Genomic DNA, 21,859 nt, shown 5'->3' with positions numbered 1-21,859 from the left:
TACACGAGTGGCAAAGTATTAGAAATATTCTAAAAGCTTCTTTGGGAACCGAGGGTCTACTGTTGATGTCTAGAGGGCTCTAATAGTGTGTGTGTGTGTGTACACACAATACTGGTATAATATGCAAATTAATATAATATAATCCATTTGTAAGTTGGGCCATTGTCGCCCGAGAATACATTTGCCAGGAAGCCCACCGACATTGTTTCTATTTTTCTGCTGGGTTGCTTTATCACCTCAGTTCTGGCTTGTCTGTTTGCTTGTCTGCGACCGTGACCTCTTGATAAGTAGAAGAGGAAGCTGCTGACTGCCAGCATTCTACTGCAAGGCCAAACAAGGGCTTGCATCTTATTTATGTGGCTCAATTTCCTCATAAACAACATTTTGTAGGGTTGCCCTTTTGGTCAATTCTCCGCTGTGATTGCAGTGGCTCCTGTTAGGCTATTACAGCATCTCTCATACGGCTGACATGCGAGAGTACTTAAAATACGAGCAGGGTGTGTGTAAATATAACCGGCGTACTATAATTTTACTGACAGCACCGGATTTAGAGTGTAAACATAAAGGGCTTATCAACAGGAGGCCTGTAATTTGACACGGGAGCATCCTGGCCGTGGCCTCGTCTGTCCTTCTGTTCATTCTCTAAGACTACAGACGCGTTTTTGATTTTCAGCAATATCACAACCACCAGTTGTTAATGCTGCAAAATGATGACAAAATCAGGAATAGTTAGCTGTACATGGCTTTGTTTACTTCCTGCTCTGCTCTTCATGGCAGCTGCTGTAAAGATCAAAAGTCTGTAGCTGACTGAGGAATAGTTTGCAGATATTTGTTTTAAAATGCGTAGCAAAGCCTGCTTTGTTTTACTATCCTCCATTTTGATCTAAATTCTCTACAAGAGAACTGGTCAAGTCTGGGAGGTTGGATACACCTCCCACACTTTCATCGGGAGCCCCGCCAGGACTCAAAAATGGATGAAAATGAGGCTTTGATTTTTGAGCAAAGTGGTGGCGTTACACAAAATGTTTTTTTTTCTTTCTGATCAAATTTTTTTTTCAGGTTGGTTCAGTAGCCCTTTTCTGGCCCGGACTCGTGATGGGGAAACTCGATTCCTTTTACTGACTCAAGTTTTTATGAGTCACTCACTAAAGTGAATCAAGTATGCGATTCACTCGAGTCGGGTGTCACAGCGCGCACAAAGCAAAGCTCATTGAGCTGGTTGACACGTTGCAGCAATACGTTTGGATGTGGCAGATCGGCCCCTTAAACAACCGCAAGAAAATGTACCTTTCTACAAAGGAGGCAGGTTTCATCGTGGGAATCCACGGTAATATGCCACAAACACATTCTGCTTGTAAAATGACGTTTGGGGTATTCTGCGAAAGTGGCTCAACCGACCCAGGCTTTGTGCTCAAGATGCAGCTCAACAAAATCCAAGTTGCTCAAACAAAGTTAAACGGTACTGCAACCGTGGTTATCAACTTACTTTGTCAAGTCCGATTCTCGGCTTTGTACTCGGTGTGGGTTCACATGAAAGGGAGCGTTTGACTTCATATTATTCTACTTTCACTCAAACAAGTAGCCTTCCCTGTTGGTGTATTTTGCAAAAAATGAGTAATTTATTATGGAACATTACGAGGAGTTCCCAAAAGATTATGACTGCTAAAAGCAACACTTTCGCCGCCAATAGAGCGACTGCTGAGCATGTAATGCGCAAGTTAACATTGATTTATGATACTAACTATACCCTACTAGTCTTTTCATTGATCAATGCTCAACATTGCACAACTTTGACAATTTAACACATATCCATTAAAATCAAAAAAATAACTTGGAGCAAGAACTGTCTTTTTTTTAATCTTTGAAATGTGTCTTCTTTTTGTAGGTCGTTGTGACCACTGGATGGCAATGTTGATGGGTTTTACTTATTCTAAACACGTGTTTTCTTCCCGTTAATTGATTGAGACATCACGTGATTTAAGGTCATTTTACTTGTTTTCAGTGTCTTAGCCAGCATACTTAAATTCTAGCAAATTGTACATTTGAATTAAGAGTTACAAAGTGAGTGAGAAGAATAGCCAATTGATGCTGTTCTTTATCTTCCTTTTAATTTACACACACACACACATGCACGCATTATAAAGCCACTTTTGTGATGTTGTGAGTGTCCCTAAATGCACCTGAGGAAGTGTCATTCCCAGGATGAAGGGACTAGAGACGTGTGTGAGTTGGAGATACGTGTTGGAATTGTACTGCTGTTCATGTGTTCAGGTCAGCAGACTCTCTGGGATGCTCTACTGTTCTTCCGTCTGCCATCATAACAGAAAGGCGTGCTTGCTCTGGTGCACATGTTTTAATTACAGTAAAAAAAAAAAACTTAACGTAATTGGTCTGGACCAGGTGCTGCTTTAAAAGAGAGCTACCTTTGCTGAACAGGCAATTTCCGCTTTCCACTCAACACAGCTCTCTAACCCACTAATGTGTGAAAGGTATCCCGTGAGGTCTTGTTTGGACTGTAAACCGGTTGGTGCAATTCCATGCAGAACATGAATTAGGCATCTTCCCCGTTCACTCTTGTCACATCCAGTATGGCTGCGACGTCGACGTATGATTCAGCTCTCAATGCGGCGTCTGCCACCCGAGAAACTGGCACCTGCGCAACAAGTCCACCTACCCGACTCACCGAACTCGTGAGACCCATCGGGTTCACCATCCACTTGTCGGCACCCTAATGCCAGCGTTGGCTAGTGAGTCTAGTGAGTCGAGGTTCGCAAATGCCCGGGTTCAAGTACACAGGAAGTGGAAAGGAGAGTTGATTTGAGGCAAGGAGCAGATCTGTTGCTTTTTCCACATTTACATTTATAAAACTTCACTTCAGGTAACATTTGCACAATGAATGCCATGTTACCTGGTTCCCTTTTTAATTTATCTAACGGCAGTACCGTAAGTGAGCGAGTTAACAGCGACGAATATCCAGTAAAAAGGAGTTTTGAGTTTTGAAGGACAATCTCTAGTCCTTTCCCTCCTTAGCGGTCCTAGCAAGACACACAAATGGCAGAAAATGCCACTTTTCGGAGAGGTTCTTTTTCTTGGTTTCTTGTTTCCCCAGGTTTAGACCAGTCGTGAGAACTCATTTTATGTAATGACTACTTTCAATCAGGGTTTTACTGCGGTGCTGTGGACACAATACTGTACATACTTTAAAAGGTATTCCCCCTCAGTGAAGCCAAACTTTACATCAAACACAATGCTCTGCAGTTATTTCAAGCTCCCAGCATTTCCGTCTGATGATTCCTTTTTAATGCTTGTTACCATTTTTGGGCTGGGCACAGATGGCACCAGCTGGAGGGAATCCCTGATTTTAAAATAAAAACAAAAAAAACCCTCTGTCGGTCTCACTCTGATGTGGCCTGACGGTGACCACAAGGATCCGACAGCTTTCTGGCACGTGATTGGCCGGCCCCGCTTGCGGCTTCCTCTCTCGGGGCCCCTTCGCCTCACCAAGGAGGAAATGAGAAGGTTGCGTCACAGTAGTCTAGTGGTAGTGTCCCGCCGCTTGCTCGCTGAAATAAAAACCACCACGCAATGCTTCCCTGATTCCTGAAGCTATTTCAGGGACTTCAACAGGAAGTCAAACGGCATAACAATAGCTCGTTCAAAGCAAAAATGAGGCTGTTGTTTAAGATCTGCTGCACCATACTCATCCTCTGACACCGCTGACGTTTGCCAGAGAAGAAGCCACGTGTTAAACGGAGGAAGAAAGCTGACGTTACTTTGGGCGAGTCGGAACATGTGCCGTGCGTTGTTGAAATAGTGTGACATAGTCCAGTGATCACATCATGTCACTTCAAACCTGCACTTGTTTTTGAACTTTTACAGGACAGGAGGTGAGAGGCGCGGGGGCTTGAGGATGGGTATTTTGGGGAGGGACGGGATTTTCCGGCCTAAGGAGCCATCTAAAAAATACACCTCACCTCATGGAAAACGCATGTGCAGGCCGTCACGTGCATGCCAAAGCAACAGGAGGCGCTATAACCCCTCACTTTCGCCAATGGAAATGCTCAAGAAGAAAGTCACCCTCCGGAAAAGACACAAATCAAGTAACAACAATGGCAAGATGAGCCAATTAATGGGTCGATTTATTTTTTTTGGATTAATTGATGAATTTCCGCCTATTTATTCAGAACTAGCAGATTTGAACTGACAGAGCAAATACGTGCGCAATCACCAGGTTGCCGCTTGAATGTTTCCTTCTAAAGTGAAATCATATAAAATCTAAAGGTTTGTCGAATAGCTTCAGGAAAACAATAAATGTACACATTTCATTTTCCAAGACGATTAATCTAAAGCTTGTTGTTTTGATTTTTTGGGAGGACAGCAGAATTCATGCTTCCATTTATCACAGCAAATCTTCCACGTCCTGGAGCAGCAAAACAGCCCCAGACCATCACACTACCACCACCATATTTTACTGTTGGTATGATGTTCTTTTTCTGAAATGCGGCGTTACTTTTAGAGATGCAATGGGACACACACCTTCCAGAAAGCTCAACTTTTGTGACTCTTGTCAGACCACAGTGTTTTGAATATTTTCCCAAAGGTCTTGGGGGATCATCAAGATGTTTTCTGGTAAAATTGAGACAAGCCTTAATGTTCTTTTTGTTCAGCTGTGGTTTTCATCTTGGAACTTTGCCATGCAGGCCGTTTTTGCCACGTGTCTTTCTTATGGTGGAGTCCTTAACTGAGGCAAGTGAGGCCTGCAGTTCTTTGGATGTTGTTGTGGGGTCTTTTGTGAATATGAAGTAAACACCTACAGTTAGTGGTTGGGTTTGCAACATTTCAGTTTTCCAAAGGCAAAGCTGATATGTGTGAATATCCTGTTTTGGCTAAAACACAAAGGTAGTAGGTCTGCTTTCATGGATGACGAAGGAAATGAAAAAAAATTCACATTTGAGAGGCTGAAATCAGAGGATGTTTACATATTTAAATAAAAAAAGATTAATTGATGACCAAAATAGTTGTCGATTTAATTGGGTAATCAATTACCCATTGATTGATTAATTGTTGCAGCTCGAAAGTTGAGGCGCGTGGGACTCGTACTTAAAATAAAGAAAAAGAAAAACATTAAATTTTGGTGAATGGTATTTTCGCTGAAAATGACGCAAGAAAGCAGCGAGAGATTTTTCAAGTTTTATTTGGATCTATTTTTTGTGAATATTTGTTCTTTTCTCTTTTACATGTCCTAAAATATGAACACCCTCACACCCTTTCTCAGTATTTTTTGTATAACATTTCCTCAAAATTGTCAGATTTTTAAAAATAATTGCGTATATCTATCTTTAAAACAACTTCTTAAAGATATATATTATTTCCAGCAATCAAAAAAAGTCCAAATTCTTTCTTCAAAGTTGTCAGTGAACGATCAGCGTTGCAAATTTTAACGCACTTTGGTCTCTCTCTTCTGTCATCTCCAGCCATTACACAAATGATTTAACTTCCAATATGCTCATGTATTTTCTATGGATGATTTATATACACTGTGTGGACATCAATGAAAACCCGAGCTTCACATTGTCACCTTTTGTTGCTCATAAGATGTCTTTTGCCCTTGTGGTCCTGTGTAATTAAATACCCATCCCTGGTGTTGGCTCAGTCATAAAGTTAACTGCAAGTGAGATTATCATCTGCAGAGCAACTGACAGTCCTTACTTGATTTCAAAGTCAGCAAATTGAAGGCCTGCTCTGTTTTTTTTTTTTTTTTTTTTTTAAATGCTTCCGGCCATTTAGTCTGGAGTTGCCCGGAAATTGTTAATCCACATCAAACTTTAATCGCATTACCCTCATGGCGGAGGGGGGGATTTTTGACTTTGATGTGGTTAGCGATGCCGGCAGGACCAGCAGCAAAGCAGAACACCTCTGTGTGGCCCGTTTCACACTATACACTGTCCAAAAAACCGACATCACTGCAACCCCCACAAGTAACAGGATATGCACCACTACTATGAATGATAATGACAGTAATCATAATGAAAACAGCACTTAGAATGATTTCAGGAGACGATACTATAGAAATGCTTTACTTTAGAACAGGGGGTTCTCAAATGGTCTCAAACTGGGACCCACATTTCCCAGCTGTCATTAAGTCCTGACCCGCTTTTAAGTCAAACCAAGCGAACTTATTCATGATTTAAAATCTTTTTTTCATTTAGTAGATGAATTTGTTTAGGTAGTTTTTGGAGAAAATGTGATAAATGCATGCAGGAATTAAAATGAAATAAATGCACAAATAAGGCCGCAAAATTACATATTTCACTTATAACGGTGTGATGTAGAAGCTAAAATATTGCCCAGTTTTGTTGTATGAAACATATTTGAATGTACAGTATTTCTTGACTGGTTTTAACCCACTGGTTGAGAGTAGTCTGTGTACAGCTTGTATGGCAGTATAGATTTACCAGCTACTGGAAATGAGTCAACGCACAGCCATGATTGTCTAAATAGCTGGCAACACAAGTTAGTCCACCTCACCGTGAACATGTCCGAAGTGTGAGTATTTGCACCGTTCTTAACTAGCACTGCCTTAATCCTCTTGGACGTGGAATTTATCAGAGCTGCACAGGTTGGTACTGGACTGCACTCCTTCACATTCCTTCCTTCTGCTTGAGGATGCCTCATCCCAGTTGGGTTTAGGTTTGGAGACGTTCCTTCAGCCTCGTCAGCAAGGCGCTTGTCATCGTGGGAGTGTGTTTGGGATTGTTACCATGCTGGAAATACGGTCACCTTACATATTGGGATTGATTCCAATGACGCTCCCACCACCATGCTTGACTGGAAAGAAGACACAATCATCTTCACTTGTGTTGTAAGCTATTTAGACACAAATAGTTGTGTTTGACTGGTGGACAAAGGAGCAAAGAACATTGCGTGCATTCCCGCAAAGAGGACACATCAGAGACCAGTCCTATCAGTGAGAAAGAAAGGGCTGGTTTTTGAAGGACTGCCGAGGGGTGGAGGTGCCGTGGATCCTTCCGCTTGCTGATAGCGATGGTGCCAACAGCAGCACCAAAGACAGACGCACTGGAGCTGGCCGCTTTATCTCTCTCGCTGCCGTTTCCTTCCTGTCTGCTTGTCCTTCCTCCTTTGAATCAAGGAGGAGATAGGGGATATACCCTTTGCACTCAACGCTGTCATCCTTGTGCACCACCCAACGTTTACTCAAATGCATAATAGATTTCAAATGCATAATAAGCCAACCATCATGTGTCAGGTATTAATATGATGGCTTTTGACACAATATCAGACCCAAAAAATGAGATTAAATAACCTCTTTGTTGAATTTAAAAACTGTGAGAACACACTCTTTTCAGCGTCATCAACAAGGATTGGCTATGCATTTCCCAATGGATGATCTCAATAGGATTAAGAGCAGGACAAAGCCTCTTGGAGCAGAAAAACCTGAGTGTGACCCGTTTTGTTACCTACATGCAACATCTAAACTTAGGGATGCATGATGCGCAGATACTGTGGTGTGAAAGTGTTTGCCCCCTTCCTGATTGATTTTTTTTGCATGTTTGTCACACTTAAATGTTTCAGATTAGCAAACAAATCACATAACAATAAAACACAACTGTGGTTTATCTTTATCACACCTGGTTTCAATTTTTGTAGTATAAAGCCATTTCTAAAACTTTGGGACTCCAGCAAACCAGAGGGAAAGCCATTATCCATAAATGGCAAAAACATGGAACAGTGATGAAACTTCCCAGGAGTGGCTGGCCAACCAAAATGACCCCAAGACCGCAGTGACGACTCATCCACAAAAGACCCCACAACAACATCCAAACAACTGCAGTCCTCACTTGCCTCAGTTAAGGTCAGTGTTCATGACTCCACCGTAAGAAGGGTTCCCTGAGCAGCTCCTTCAGCAGCATACTGTTACACCCACGGTGTAAGAAGGAGAGGTTCCGCAGGTCCTTCATACCGACCTCTGTCAGGCTCTACAACACCTGCACCACCTGAACCATGTTGTTTTCACTATGTATTCTTTACTTGCGTATCTTGCTTGCTGCTGTAACAACTGAATTTCCCCGCTGTGGGATAAATAAAGTACAAAGAACAAGTACAAGTAAGAAAGACACTGGGCAAAAAGGCCTGCATAGCAGAGTTCCAAGACCAAAACCACTGCTGAACAAAAAGAACATTAAGGCTCGTCTCAATTTTGCCAGAAAACATCTTGATGATCCCAAAGACCTTTGGGGAAATACTCTGTGGTTTGACGAGGCAAAAGTTGAACTTTTTGGAAGGTGTGTGTCCCATTACATCTGCTGTAAAAGTAGCGCCTCATTTCAGAAAAAGAACATACCAACAGTAAAATATGGTGGTGGTAGTGTGATGGTCTGGGGCTGTTTTTCTGCTTCAGGACCTGGAAGACTTGCTGTGATAAATGGAACCATGAATTCTGCTGTCTACCAAAAAGTCCTGAAGGAGAATGTCCGGTCATCTGTTCATGTCCCCAAGCTGAAACCAACTTGGGTTCTGCAGCAGGACAATGATCCAAAACACACCAGCAAGTCCACCTCTGAATGGCTGAAGAAAAACAAAATGAAGACTTTGGAGTGGCCTAGTCAAAGTCCTGACCTGAATCCTATTGAGATGCTGTGGCATGACCTTAAAAAGGCGCTTCATGCTGGAAAACCCTCCAATGTGGCTGAATTACAACAATTCCTCCACAGCGCTGTAAGAGACTCATTGCAAGTTATCACAAACGCTTGATTGCAGTTGTTGCTGCTAAGGGTGGCCCAACCACTTATTAGGTTTAGGGGGCAATCACTTTTTCACACAGGGCCATGTAGGTTTGGATTTTTTTCTCCACTAATAATTAAAGGTTTCATTTAAAAACTGCATTTTGTGTTCAGTTGTGTTGTCACTGGCTAATATTTAAATTTGTTTGATCTGAAATATTTAAGTGTGACAAACATGCAAAAAAATAATCAGGAAGGGGACAAAGTTTTTTACGCTACTGTTTTTTTTTTTCAAGCAATACTGAAACTTCCTGCTTCTCAAGACCAATACTTAATTCTTAATCTGAATTAACACTAATCTAATATTATTACTAACCGACAAAAGCCAGTTGTAAAGGGCTGGTCGTCCAGCCCCATCATTTCCATGATGAAATCACAGAGCGCTTTAGCCCTCGGGTCATCTCTGGCAAACTGCATTTCTCAAACACTGCGCCGATATGAACAAGCCCCGGACGTCGTAGCGATGCTGGCGTTTCAGGTGGCTGATAAGGTTTGATGTGTTGAAGGATACTGTTGTTTTGGGGTTCCCCCCCCCCCCCCCCCCCCCCCCCCCCCCCCCCCTCCTCATCGCAGAATGTTTGCAGAGCATTTAGCGAAATGTCTTCCTCTGAAGCAGTGAAGTCCCACACGATCAATGCCATGTTTGTTTACAAGCGAACTCGGGGGAAGTTACGGACAATTGCAGCACGTCACAGAAAAGGAGCGCTTGATTTGCCCACGCTAACCCACGGACAGCACCTTAGGAGTAATCTGGCCTCATTGGAGCATTTTTTTGTGCGCCCCTAATCTAAACGGGAAGCAGAACAGTAAGGAAACAAAATGCAAAACATAAGTGTTTCATTTTTGAGTGAAGAGCTTTAAATGATTTTTTTTTTTTAAATGAAACATGAAAGACTGCTAGCAGGTCATTCTCCAATAAATAAAATTCTTAAACATAAAATAACACTTTCTCTCTCTGCGTGAGAAATCAGAACGTCACTGTACCGTACTGAAAAATCAGATTCCATATGCATGTTCCGTTACACCCCTAATTCCAATGTATTACATAGTAGAAGGACTTGGAGCTGGGATGAATAGGATCACAGTGTTTGGCCACAGAATGACATAGGAGGGGGGGAGGGCAGCGTGATGATTTGGGGTTATGAAAACACGCCTGACACATGTGCTCTCAATAAGCGGCGACTCTTAGGAACTTCGGGATTGCGGTGTGTGTGTGTGTGTGTGCGCGCCACTTCCAGCTGGTGCTCTTTAGATATTGGGCCACATGCCAAAAGTGCAGCACACCTTGCAGTGCACCCCTTGTCTCCGTCGTCTTTGCAAAATGTGTCCATGGAGACTCCAAACAACAAATTTGAGCGGAAAGAAAGCAGAGGTGCAGTTAAGGAGCGCAGTTGTTCTCAAATGTTGTTCCCCCGACAGCAGTAAGCTCAATTACTAGCAGCAGTATATTATATGATTATGTATTTGGAAGCCATGCCTGGCCTCCTTTTTCCCACCATTGAATGTGAACACAATGCTCCGCTGACGGAACCCACAATTCATTTTCACTTTAGTGTCGGCAAACTCCAATGTCGACAAATAACTTTTAGATGTGACATGAGGATATTGAACAATGAACACAAACGTTTATCTGTTGAAACACCGTAGACGTCTCATCTCTTATTTATTCACGTCTAGTCCAGCTTGTATGTTTAGGTTACCAAATTAGGTGTAATACGGATGTCCTTGATGAAATGGATCCATCTAAAAAAAAAAATTTGACTTTCTTGCTTTCCACTAAGACATGCTGTGTGATTAGTATGATTAAAAAATGGAAAAAGGTTATTGAAACGTATTTGTAGATTTTATTGATTCATTTGAAAAGTTCAGTTCAGTGACTGGTATAAAGTTAGTTGTAGGCATACTAGTTCCATCAAGACATGTGTTAGCTTGTTTGCGTGCCATAGAATATATTCTATTTTGTGTGTTTATACTTTGCTTCTAATTACAATGCACTTTCCGTAGGAAATGACCGAAATTGAAATCATCTGTTCCATTATCAAACTGAGGCCATAATTCCTTAACTGTTTGAAGTAGAGATGTTGGCTTTTTAGCGACATCCAAGCACTTCATTTAATGCATGAACACCTTCTGCTTCTTTTACTGTGACGCCACCGGATGCATTTCACAAATATACGCCGTTTGTGCAAAATGAGGCATGTACTGCAATATGCAATGCAAGTGGTAGAAAAAGAGCAATTTGTTTCATCAAAGTCATGAAAAAATGAAGACCAATTAAAGGAAGACTCCATACTCCTCCCTTGCTTAACCAGCACTTTTATTGAAAATTGAAGCTATTTTTCCGAGACCCTTATTTTGTTAATTGTCGTCTGACGGGATGTAATGCACAGCGTTCTTATTGTGAAGGCCAGAAGTGTCCCGTTTTGTCTTTGGGCTCTTGTGTGGTGTGACGGTGAGAGAAAAAGGTGCTTGCTAATGAAAAGTGCCTCCCGAGCTTCATGGCTGCCGTCCTTTTGTCGTGTTGACGTCTTATTAATAGCCTCGATAAACTTGGAATTAATTCCAGGCCGCGGACATAATGAGCACTAGCAAGCTTGTTGTTGTGCGGAGCATGTCATCGGCAAAAGCCCTATACCGAAATGAACCGATCTCATTTTTATGCCATCATCCGTATCCCTAACAGTTATACAAGTGAACAAATAAGCTAACCACTGCTTCATATTGTATAAACATTCAAATGTGCGCTCACCCTTCGAGGACCTGCGATAGTCGGTGACGAGGATGCAAATCAGTTCACTTAATGACTTGATGCGGCACACCTTTGTGTCAAACGGAGAATCAGCCAATGACAGTGTTTGTTTTGTTCCACTTTTTAGGCGTATTTCTCCTGAAAATTTGGCTTGAATTCCACAAAGTGTATGACTTACTTGCTCTAAGCAAGCAATCTCATGTTCGTCTAGGAGTTCCTTTGATTGACGGAGGCACCGTGAGACTCCCGCAGCTCATTGGTCTGTCCAGAGCTCTGGACCTGATTCTGACCGGGCGGCCTATCGGAGCACAGGAAGCTCTCGCGTACGGGCTGGCGAACAGAGTTGTACCTGATGGCCAAGGTGGGCACTCTTACTTTTGATCCCCTATATGTGACAGGAGCACTCTGAGGAGTTCTTAGGACGTACTGCTGAAACCCGAGCCAAAGATCCTCTACATGACAGGAATGGACTGCTAGTTTTAGAAATCTGCTGCAAAAACGCAAGTTGTTCCCATGCACTGAAGTGAATTCGCAGCTCGTGTATCTGATGACATTCACGGGCTGGATTTTGCTTCAAAGTAGTGATTCCCATCACAGAGGTCATCCAAGTGGACGATGGTGAACGCCATAGAAGTTATGTGGATGTCTTTCTTGTGGCCAGAGTGGCTTGGCTTAAAGCTCACAGAGGTTCTCTGGGGATTTCTTTATTTTATTTTATTATTTTTTTTACTCCGACGGCGGTCAGCATCTATTTCCTGTATTATTGGCTACACGCATCCTTTACATCCTGTGCGTCGCAACCACAGGATTACAGGCGGCCCTGCAGCTTGCCGAGCAGATCAGCTCCTTCCCGCAGCAGTGCATGAGGGCCGACCGCTCCTCAGCCATCTACAGCTGCTACGACGCACCCTCCTTCATGCTGGTATGCCTCATTTGCATGTTTTAAACCTGCTAGCCTTAACTTCCTATGTGTCTCATGTCTTTATATAATGTATTACGCTCACCCTCCAAGCATTTCCCACAGAATACTTTGTCGCACGCCACCATATTTGGTCACTTAAATGGGTGGCCGGGACACAGTGGAGCCATGTGACTTCTCCCAGCCAATAGCTACATTGGAGAGAACAGAACTTAAATAATAGAAATAAAATACCACATAGCAACAGCCGCTTAGAATGTTTAATACATGGTTAGGAAGTAACATGGTAGACACATTTGTGCAATTTTTAGATGCATAATGTATGGGCAACATATGTTGGTGTAATAAAATGTTAGTAGTGGTTGAGTACCCAAGCAATGTTCTTCTATGTCCTATTAATAAGAAAATGTTTAACGAAGTACAATAAAATGTAATGCTAGATAATTCTAATGAATATAATACAAAGCTATTTTGGAAAAAGTCTGATATGATTTTAAACACAGCTAAAGGTTGACATTTTTTCCGATGAATGCTGTATAAAAGGTGACCTATTTTGATAAAAGTTCATATTTTTTTTGCCTCCATCCACGAAGGCCATGCAGTATGAGGTGGACAACGGCGCGCCAGTCATCTTGTCTGAAGCCGTCGCCGGGGCAACCAAATTCACTACTGGAGCTGGACGAGGAGGGACATTTTCATAAGGTGTTATTTTTCAATCATTTTACGTGGCACAGCCTGACTGAAATCACATCTTATTTTAACAAAGCAGAATGCTTGGTCTAGTCCGGGGCGGGGGCAAACTTTGACCCGTGGGCCACATTTGGCTAAAAATTTGGGCAGAGGGGCCATCTATTTAGGTGGTCATCAAACAGAACAACATACTTGCTTACGGTGCAACAAAACAAAAACACAACACATCCACAGCAAATTAACACATCACATAAACAAACTACTACGTGGGTGATACACAACAACTCATCACTAAACATAACGCTAATGTAAAACTCATGTAAAGATGTCCAAATGCCCACAAGGCATGCTGGGTAGTCCAGCAGCAGCAACAATATGAACTATGAACAATAAAAGATTGGATATCGATATTTGGATGGCTTTTTTGTACAACCTTCAGATTGCATCGGACAATTTTGGCAGCTCAAGCGTGCCACACTAGCACCGCAAGTCATGTTTCCAGCGACAGTTTTGATGTTAAAGGTTTAAAAAAAGGATCTGGAAAAGGCCGGGTGGCCAGATATAAGACGCTTGGCGGGCATGATGTGGCCTGCGGGCAGCAAATTGCCCCCCTCCCCCGGTCTAGTCTATAGTGTTCATTAAAATGGGCAACTTTGTAATTATTGACGCAAATATATAAGATAACCCCAAAGGTCACTGGTAGTGACTTCTATACAAGGAATATGTTAAGATGCAAAAGTGTGCTTCTGACTTCAGTGACAAAGTGTGATAAATGAACATTAACAACCAAATGTGGTGTTTATGTTAGTGACTGCCTGTCAGTCCTGCTCCCATGCAAATGTACTGGGATGTACTACATGTTAAGGCACTGTAATTAGTAGAAGAAAATAATTATTATGCAAGAATAAAGTTGTAATCTCACAAGAATAACGTTGTAATGTATTTAAATGGGGGAAAAAACTACATACGCATTGAAATGGCACTTTGCTGGGTTTATTCCATCATCAACCAGGAGTATTTAATATTATGTGTGTGCGTATAGTATTTAATTTATTTAACTATTTCAATTCTGGCTCTATTCTGTAGGATGAAAAAATTATTTTTGTAAAATTTTTTACGTGTTAAAATTGTGACTTTATTCTATGCGGTATTTATGGATTTTTTTTCAAATTACTTTTTGTTTTACCTCCCAATTGTGCGTCTCTTACCCTCCAAAGTGGCCCTAATACTTCTAGTTCTTTTCATAGGATTTAATTATGTAAGGGTGACCGGTATGCATCCTGTAAGCCAAACTAAAAAGCTCCTAAATCTCACAGAGGGCGCGAGGATGGGTGAAAACGTGCTGCATATGTGTGAGAGTGATAGATGGATGGACACACCAGCAGGCAAAGAGCTCATTAGGTCTAAGGAGGTGTCCCGTCTAGACGTTGTGATGACAGGACACAGAAGCTCTCTGTTTAATGTTTCCTCCTGCCTTTGGTGCACTTCACCCCGCATCATCGCACGCACATCGCCTGCTCTGCCAACACTTGCGCTTCAAATGTCAAATAAAAATGTTAAGGACGTATCAGTGTTGTTTTGTAGTTTGCAGTTTTCGTGTGACTCGATCCACAGATAAAGTGCATCTTTGTGTATGTAGGAGAGTGTTGTGTCTGAAAGCCACCCAGTTTGTGTGTGTGTGTGTTGTGTATGAGCTGCTTTGATGCTAGTTGTCACTCCTCACACGCAGATAAGATAGACTCCAGCAGCAGTAGCAGCAGATGCACACATCCTTTAGGACGTTATCACCATGCAGGACCATCACAATCTGATGTGGGACCATGAAGACATAACACAGGTACGGGTAAAAGGAATGACGATAAGGAGGGTGTGGGTGTTTTTGGAAGAATGTATTTCTCGCCTCCATGGTACTTTGCAGTTGTGCACTACTGAACAATAAGAGCAAACAAATTCAATTGATGTTGTTTACAGGCCACACAGTTATTTCTAGCACATTTGTGTGCGCGTTTTCCTCCAAATTTGACAAATTTATGGCCATTTGTGTCGAAGGTGATGAAATTGTAATTTACCCACTTCACCACTAGGTAGAGCAACTACAGCCGAATACATTGTGGTCATCAGACTGGCTAAGCTTTAGTAAACAAACATGTACATTTGCAAGATGATGCAAAAACCGCTCAATCAAATTCCGCAGCCTGTCGAATTTTGGTGCAGATCAAGAAATTAGTTTCCATTTTTGCTACATTGGGTCTAAAATTTTGTTTTGTTTTTACGTTTGCACCAAAACTAGAATGCATTCCATTCTAGTTTTGGTTTCGTCTGCATGGATGCATGTCCAATGGGATACTACGTTTATTTTTTTTTCTTTTCATCATGGTTTGGAGGTTAGTCAGTGTGATGACACTTTTTGTTTTAATAGTCTTCTTGCATCGGGGCCACAGTTTTCAGTGTTTAAATCATTTTCTAGTCATTTGCTAGATTTCGGTCCTTGATGGAGACCTGCAGAGTAGCATTCTAGTTTTGCGTTCGTCTGCTTGGGGTGCGTGAGAAAAATCCAGAAGCTGGTCGCCTGGAGCTTTTTTGAATCCTCGCATGATTATACTTTATGACCTCCTATCCGATTTCCACAAAATGTTGCCGTTCCAGTCTGCTTGCATTTGGGGCATTGTCTAAAATGCAAACGCCTGCCACCTACAGGACTGCAGTGGAACTGTATTGCTGGTATGTCAGACGGGTCAGATGAACAGGTTTAGGATGGTTTGGCCTTGGTGGAGGTCTGTGAGAAGAAAATCCAGAAGATGTCCAGTGGGGTACAGTTTGTAGTTCTGTATCTGTAAAGACCGTGCATGTGCAGCTCATGGTTGTGTGTGTGTGTGTGTGTGTTTACAAGGCTATTACGGTACTGGTGTGACGTGCACTTCCCATTTCCGCCGTTAGGGGTCACACCTCAACTGGAGAACTGCATGGACGCTGCGTCCAGCTGTGCAGTAACACCTTCTTAAAGCTTCAGTATCATATTTAACGCTTTTGTGTTAAGTTGTGTACAAATTTTACGATGTGTTTGTTTTCTTTTTAAGCAATTGGTATAAACGCCATGATTACACCGACACTATATAGTGTGTGTGTGTGTGTGTGTGTGTGTGTGTGTGTGTGTGTGTGTGTGTGTGTAGACATGCTGTTACGCGCACAAATATGGAAATGTGATGTTATCCTTGTGGCCCAAAGAGCTCCACCTCTCTAAGTGCGCACGGGGTGGGCGGTTTCAGACAGCACACACACTCATATACACTAACACACGCACACGCACCTATAAACCAGCGTGTAAGGATATTCTGTGCAACCTGCTAGAGTCAGACAGCGTGAGGAGGAGGTGATTTTACTTTGTAACTTTTCGGACGATTGTGGAGTAAAACAGGCGTCATGGCTTCTTTCCGTGGACTTACTTTCCCACTTGTGAGTTGCACTGGAGACATATTTGTCTTATAACGCACTCACAGAGTTTGGTGCACTTTGTCCCGAGGCTGCAAACACCGCTACGGGAGTCCGCAATGACGACAAGAAAAGTTTTGCGCGTTTTTCTTGAGGGACTACTTCAAATGGCTTGACGCAAGAAGTGTGCCAGAAGTCCGCTTCTGATCTCTGGACTCGTCTCTACGTTTGGTCACCATTCTTACGCACGTCTTTTAAAGCAGCTTTTCGGATCAAGGCGCACACACCATGACCTTCTGTTGGCTTGCCTTGGTCGGGTTGTGCTTGGCCGCCTATGACTTCACCTCCTCGGCGGCGGGGAGTCATTTCTCGCCGGACGGCAGCAGCAGCCAAGCGCACGCGGGCTTCCTCCAGCGGCGCCTCAGGACGCACGAGAGGAGGGAGATGCAGAAGGAGATCCTGTCCATCCTGGGGCTGCCGCACAGACCCAGACCGCATCTGTCCCACGCCAAGTACAACTCGGCCCCGCTTTTCATGCTGGACCTGTACAACACCATATCCATAACCGGTGAGGACTTGAAACACGCGGACGCCTTGTTGGAGCGCTACGAGCCGGCGCGGACCACCCGGAGCCCGGCGCTGGCCACGTATCAAGAAGCGGCCTTTCTCAACGACGCCGACATGGTGATGAGCTTCGTTAACTTGGGTGAGTCGGCTTGGTTTGTGCGTAATTGCACTGGAACGAGGCGAAGTGGGGTCAGGTGTTCACGAGCAAGAAATCTGTGCTTAAACATGCTTCGGGGCTCCTGTATGGATTCTAGCAATTTCTAGAACTTTATTTCATCCGCATTATGAACCCTAATTTTTAGGTGTGGGGTGCAGTGTACTTCCTCGAAAGAAACATGTCCTCTTCGTCACGCTGTTCACATTTTGGCATCATGAGACCAGGACGAGACCCAACACCACCTTTTGCGAGCGAGGTTTTAAACAGGATGTTCACACAGGGAAGTGGCCACTGAGCTTGGAGTGTCATCAGCAGATTGCAGCAGAGAGCCATACTTTCTGCCTCTTTTTATTAAAATAAAAAAAAAATCCACCTGTTGTGAATTTTGCAGTTCAGCCCCTCGTTAGAGAAGAGCAAGTTGTGCAAGAAGTACTGAAACAATGAACAGTTGGACATGAGAGGAGGTCAAGCTAAGTTCACCTGTAAAGGTTATGGTGCAGGTTTATGGAGTTTGTTAGATAGTTAGATATTACACTCACGACATTTGCTTTGCCACCTACAGGCATAACACAAAAAGCTAAGTTACCAGTGTTTTGTTCAGCTTAGCACAGGGATTCCCAACCACTGTGCTGCGGCACATCACTGTGCCACGAGAAAGTAAGTATCCCATTTCACATCATTGGCCAGAAAGTTATTACTCATTTACTACAAATAATGTCTTTGACAGACAGAACAATCGAATGCTCTTCCACTAGATGGCAGGATGTACAAAATTAACCTGTGTCTCCACCTGTTGCCATTCCTGCAACATTGTTGCTTGGTTGTGTGCCAGGAGGTTTCTCTAATAGTGTCTTGGCTCAACAAAGGTTGGGATACACCGGTTTAGCATATGTTGACCTGCTGTACATTGGATTGCACCTAGCTTATTTAATGCACAACATGTCTCAAAGTGGCCCCGTGCACCCTTCAAAAAGGTCTATGATGTCGAGTTATGTACATTGTGGTCGTCTATGGCAGGTTATGTGGGATTAGGCAAAAAAAACGCCATAACCAACCAAGAATGTGTGAAATTTGGAGTTATATTTACACATAGTTGCAGTCCACTTGCATCAAGATCACATTTCTAACGCAGGTCACTGCTCCTCACAGCAGTCGCACGGACATGTTCTATGTAAAGCCTCATTTAGTCGTAATTTACAACGTCCATCGCAGCGACAAGCACTTTTTTGTCTGTGATTTGCTTGAGTATATCATGCTCGCCGAATCAGATCAGTCTTTAATTTGCCAACGGGACGCTTTAATCATCACCAACATTTGAAGAGCATAAAAGCCCAGATCCTTTCCTTCCATAAGCAGCTCCCAGTGTGTTTACTGGGCCACTCCAAACAGAGCGTCTGAAGATAAACAGTCATCCAGGCGGTGGTGGTCGAGGAGGCTTTTGTACCAAATTGATTGTCCTTCCTCCTCACAAGCAGAGCTCCATTGTCATGAAGAAGAACACACATGAGTAGCCCCTTTTTTGGAGCAAATCTCCTCTCTTATTGGTCCTTTTGAGTATGGACGTTGCAACATGATGTGAACCAGATCTTGGAACAGAAGGTTGTTGTTGGATTGACATGTGCGGGGCTTCTGGAGTGGTGGTAGTGTGTTTGTACAGGCTTCATTATCCCAGTGTTGTCAGTTTAAGTTTTAAGGGCTCCGTTGCTGTTGCACATCTGGGTCTTCTCTATGATTAATTTTGTCCTGTGCATCTTCTGAAGGAGGAGTTGCCAAAAGCACTCTGTGATTTCTAATTAAAGCCGCATAGAGGCTTTGCAATAAATCGACTACTGTGTGTCATCAAACCTTCAGATTAGATCTTAATGTGTCTCTTTTAGTTAGGCCAACTTTGTACACCACAGCTAGCATTGCTTGTGGGTGGTCAGAAAGTCTGTAGACGGAATTAAATTAGAGGCAAGACAAATGAAAGGAAAAACGGCAAAGCGGCTTTTTAGTCAGGAATAATTACTGAGGTGGATTAATAGATGCGGCTCACACGAGGCCCTTGTTTCACACATTGTGCTCATCAACAGCAAAGACATATCATTTCTTTTAGCGCTGCTTTGTTTAAAAAAAAAAAAAAAAAAAGTAACTAAAACAGGCTTTACTACACATCTTGAAATAATACCTGATGCTCAAGCGGTCGGTTTTGAAATCCTGGGTCTTCATGATGTCGTGAAGGCAAAGCTCCACTGAATGAGTCGAGAGCACTAGCCGTCGAGCTAAGGCACCCTGAGGTGTCAAGGAGTGAGGTTCACCACCGAACCTTTGCACAGCTGCACCAGCTGGCATCTGTAACATACCCACCCACCACTGAATAGAAGCCTTGTAAACATAAAAAAAGCAGGCTTCGCGACGCCGCTTAAAACAAACTCAAGCCCTACTATCAGTCCGCTACATACACGGGAGTTGCGGTGTTTCATTTTTCTTCAGCAAATAGGCTAACCTAGCTTGATGTCGCTGTTAAAATGTGACTGTAATGCCGGCACTGTAGCTCGCAAAGATACGCTGGTGTTGCTAGCCTTAACTGCGTTGTTGTCTGACGTATGGCATCCATTACGTCAGACAAGTGTAGCTGTTGTAAGCATGCCAGGCCAGTAGTTGGCGATGCCACTTTGTAAAGAAGTGCAACACATATGCCCACCAAGACAACCATTTGTGCTATTAAATCAGTCTGAACATCAACAATGCTGATCTGATTACAATAATCGGGTTAAAAAGCATTTTCTATGACCACGAGTCAACAAATGCATTGTATTGTATAAGTGAGATTTGTGTTCACATTATGGTTCCGACTATGTTGTATAGATAATAGCATGCAACTTATTTTTTACTTATGAATGGATGTTAAAGTACTGCCTATACTGGAGTGGATGAATTCACGCTGCTTTTATTTCCAATGAGGAAAAATTTACCAGCATCCTGGAACTTAGTGTCTTGATTATTCCATTTCCATTGTATTGGCTACATACGCTAATAGCTGCGAATATTTCTGTAAACACAAGATTCATTAACCCCAATAATGGACCAAGTAGCGCTGTCCTCACCTTTTATCCTTAGAAAAGTCCCACACATGAATGGCAACATTTTGTTGAGTCTTCCCAGAATGCTGCAAAGATGTGGACCCTATACTTTCTTCCGTTTCTACTACAACAAGAGATGTCCTCTTACTTTTGTCACATCCTCCCAAAACATGACGCGTTGGCTCGGAGTGATATGGTTCACAGCCAGCTGTAACAGTAGTGCAAGATAGAAAGGTCATTTTGGGAATGCACTCTCTGCGAACCCCCCAAAACTGTGCACAAGTCATGTATAGACCTCCTTGTTCAGTCACTTTCATCACTTGGTTTCAACATAAAGAGCGAGTAGTGGAAAACTCCTAATTGGGAGACCAGAAGCATATTTTCCAGGTTCTTTTTCATCTTCATTCCTAGAATAGCACATTCATCACTGTTTGCCTTGTGGACGTCCTGCTTTCCACTCGGTCCACAGTGACACTGTGTGACTCATGCTGCGTGACACACTGCAGCTCCCGACATGTCCTCAATGCACGGCGGGGCACCGCTCACTGGTGACCACAGTTTAGGGCTTGCCCGGACTTGTTGATGTCCATTGTGTTTTCTTGTGGTCCATGCAGACAAATCCATGATATTTTGTTGTTGCTTTAGCTTCTAGTGGAAAATGTGAGCGTCGGTCTTATCACGGCCACATGAGGCATTGTTTTTGTGCAGGAAATCCTTAAAAGTCTGCTGATGCTGTTAAAAAACAAAATAAAATCTGTCAACGCTCACCCAATTAGCAAGCGGTGACTTACTGCAGCACGATAATAGCCGGCAGAGGAAAAATGGTGCTATTCCCATCAGGTCTGTTTTTTGTGGCAGTGCTGTTACCTTGGTGGTTGCGACAAGTCAAGGATGCACAGAAACTGGCTTTGGTTTCACGGGTCATAGAGAAGGAACTCCTAATGTTGTCCTGCTGTCATTTGCGTTTAACTGTGATGACTTTAGTGCTGCCTCATGCAGACTGTGGACTTTTTAATGATGTTCGGTCCCTGGAGCCTCTTTATGAGCACCAAACGTGAGGAAAAATCTATCGTCTCCCTCGCTTGTTTGCTCCCCTTTTGAGAGAAGTGGCGCTCTTTACAAGTTTTTCAAGACCTCATGAAGGAAAATCCTTCCTTAGGCTTTGCTACACATCTTAAAATAAAGCCTGAGCAGCTTAGTCTTGGATAGGCTTGATTTTGCCCAACACACTTCCAAATGCTTCAGTGTATGCTCTGTTTGGATACGTTTACATAACTATTGTAGTATGCGTGCCAGTGCCAGGCCAGTAGCTGGCGATGTAAAGAAATGCTACACGCATGCCTACTGACGTAAAATTGTCTTCTGAATGCCTTTTGTCGCCATAGATGGCGTTCCCCTCTCTTAGTACTGTTTGTTTCTTGAAGCTCTTCTGTGTGTTTTAGCAGGAGTCCTGGGAATCAGAACAAGCGAAACAAATAGTAACTC

The 21,859-nt window shown here is 43.0% G+C and overlaps 2 protein-coding genes across 4 annotated transcripts in view; both read left to right on the top strand.

The window, feature by feature from the left end:
- The window catches only part of zgc:101569 (uncharacterized protein LOC449822 homolog), a 45,116-nt gene that overhangs the window by 2,991 nt on the left and 20,266 nt on the right, over positions 1 to 21,859 (top strand). Inside the window, exons 5-8 of one of the 3 annotated variants that reach the window (XR_008567327.1) lie at positions 11,762 to 11,911; positions 12,357 to 12,472; positions 13,063 to 13,171; positions 14,889 to 14,996. Coding sequence is in view for 2 of the 3 variants with exons in the window: in XM_054765270.1 (XP_054621245.1) it covers positions 11,762 to 11,911; positions 12,357 to 12,472; positions 13,063 to 13,170 (374 nt within the window). In the remaining variant the exon portion in view is untranslated. Of the gene's footprint in view, positions 1 to 11,761; positions 11,912 to 12,356; positions 12,473 to 13,062; positions 14,237 to 14,888; positions 14,997 to 21,859 lie in introns of those variants that run through there. The other 2 variants (XM_054765270.1, XM_054765271.1) reach the window with 2 other exon arrangements.
- bmp6 (bone morphogenetic protein 6) overlaps positions 15,837 to 21,859 on the top strand; it is a 38,534-nt gene continuing 32,511 nt past the window's right edge. The window contains exon 1 of the mRNA XM_054765268.1: positions 15,837 to 17,294. Within this exon, the coding sequence (XP_054621243.1) occupies positions 16,877 to 17,294 (418 nt within the window). The 5' untranslated portion in view covers positions 15,837 to 16,876. The remainder of the gene's footprint in view (positions 17,295 to 21,859) is intronic.

The sequence above is a fragment of the Dunckerocampus dactyliophorus genome, chromosome 21, assembly GCF_027744805.1.
Source record: "Dunckerocampus dactyliophorus isolate RoL2022-P2 chromosome 21, RoL_Ddac_1.1, whole genome shotgun sequence".
NCBI lineage: Eukaryota > Metazoa > Chordata > Actinopteri > Syngnathiformes > Syngnathidae > Dunckerocampus > Dunckerocampus dactyliophorus.
Note: the sequence above shows the minus strand (reverse complement) of the source record. Positions and strands in the feature narration are given on the sequence as shown.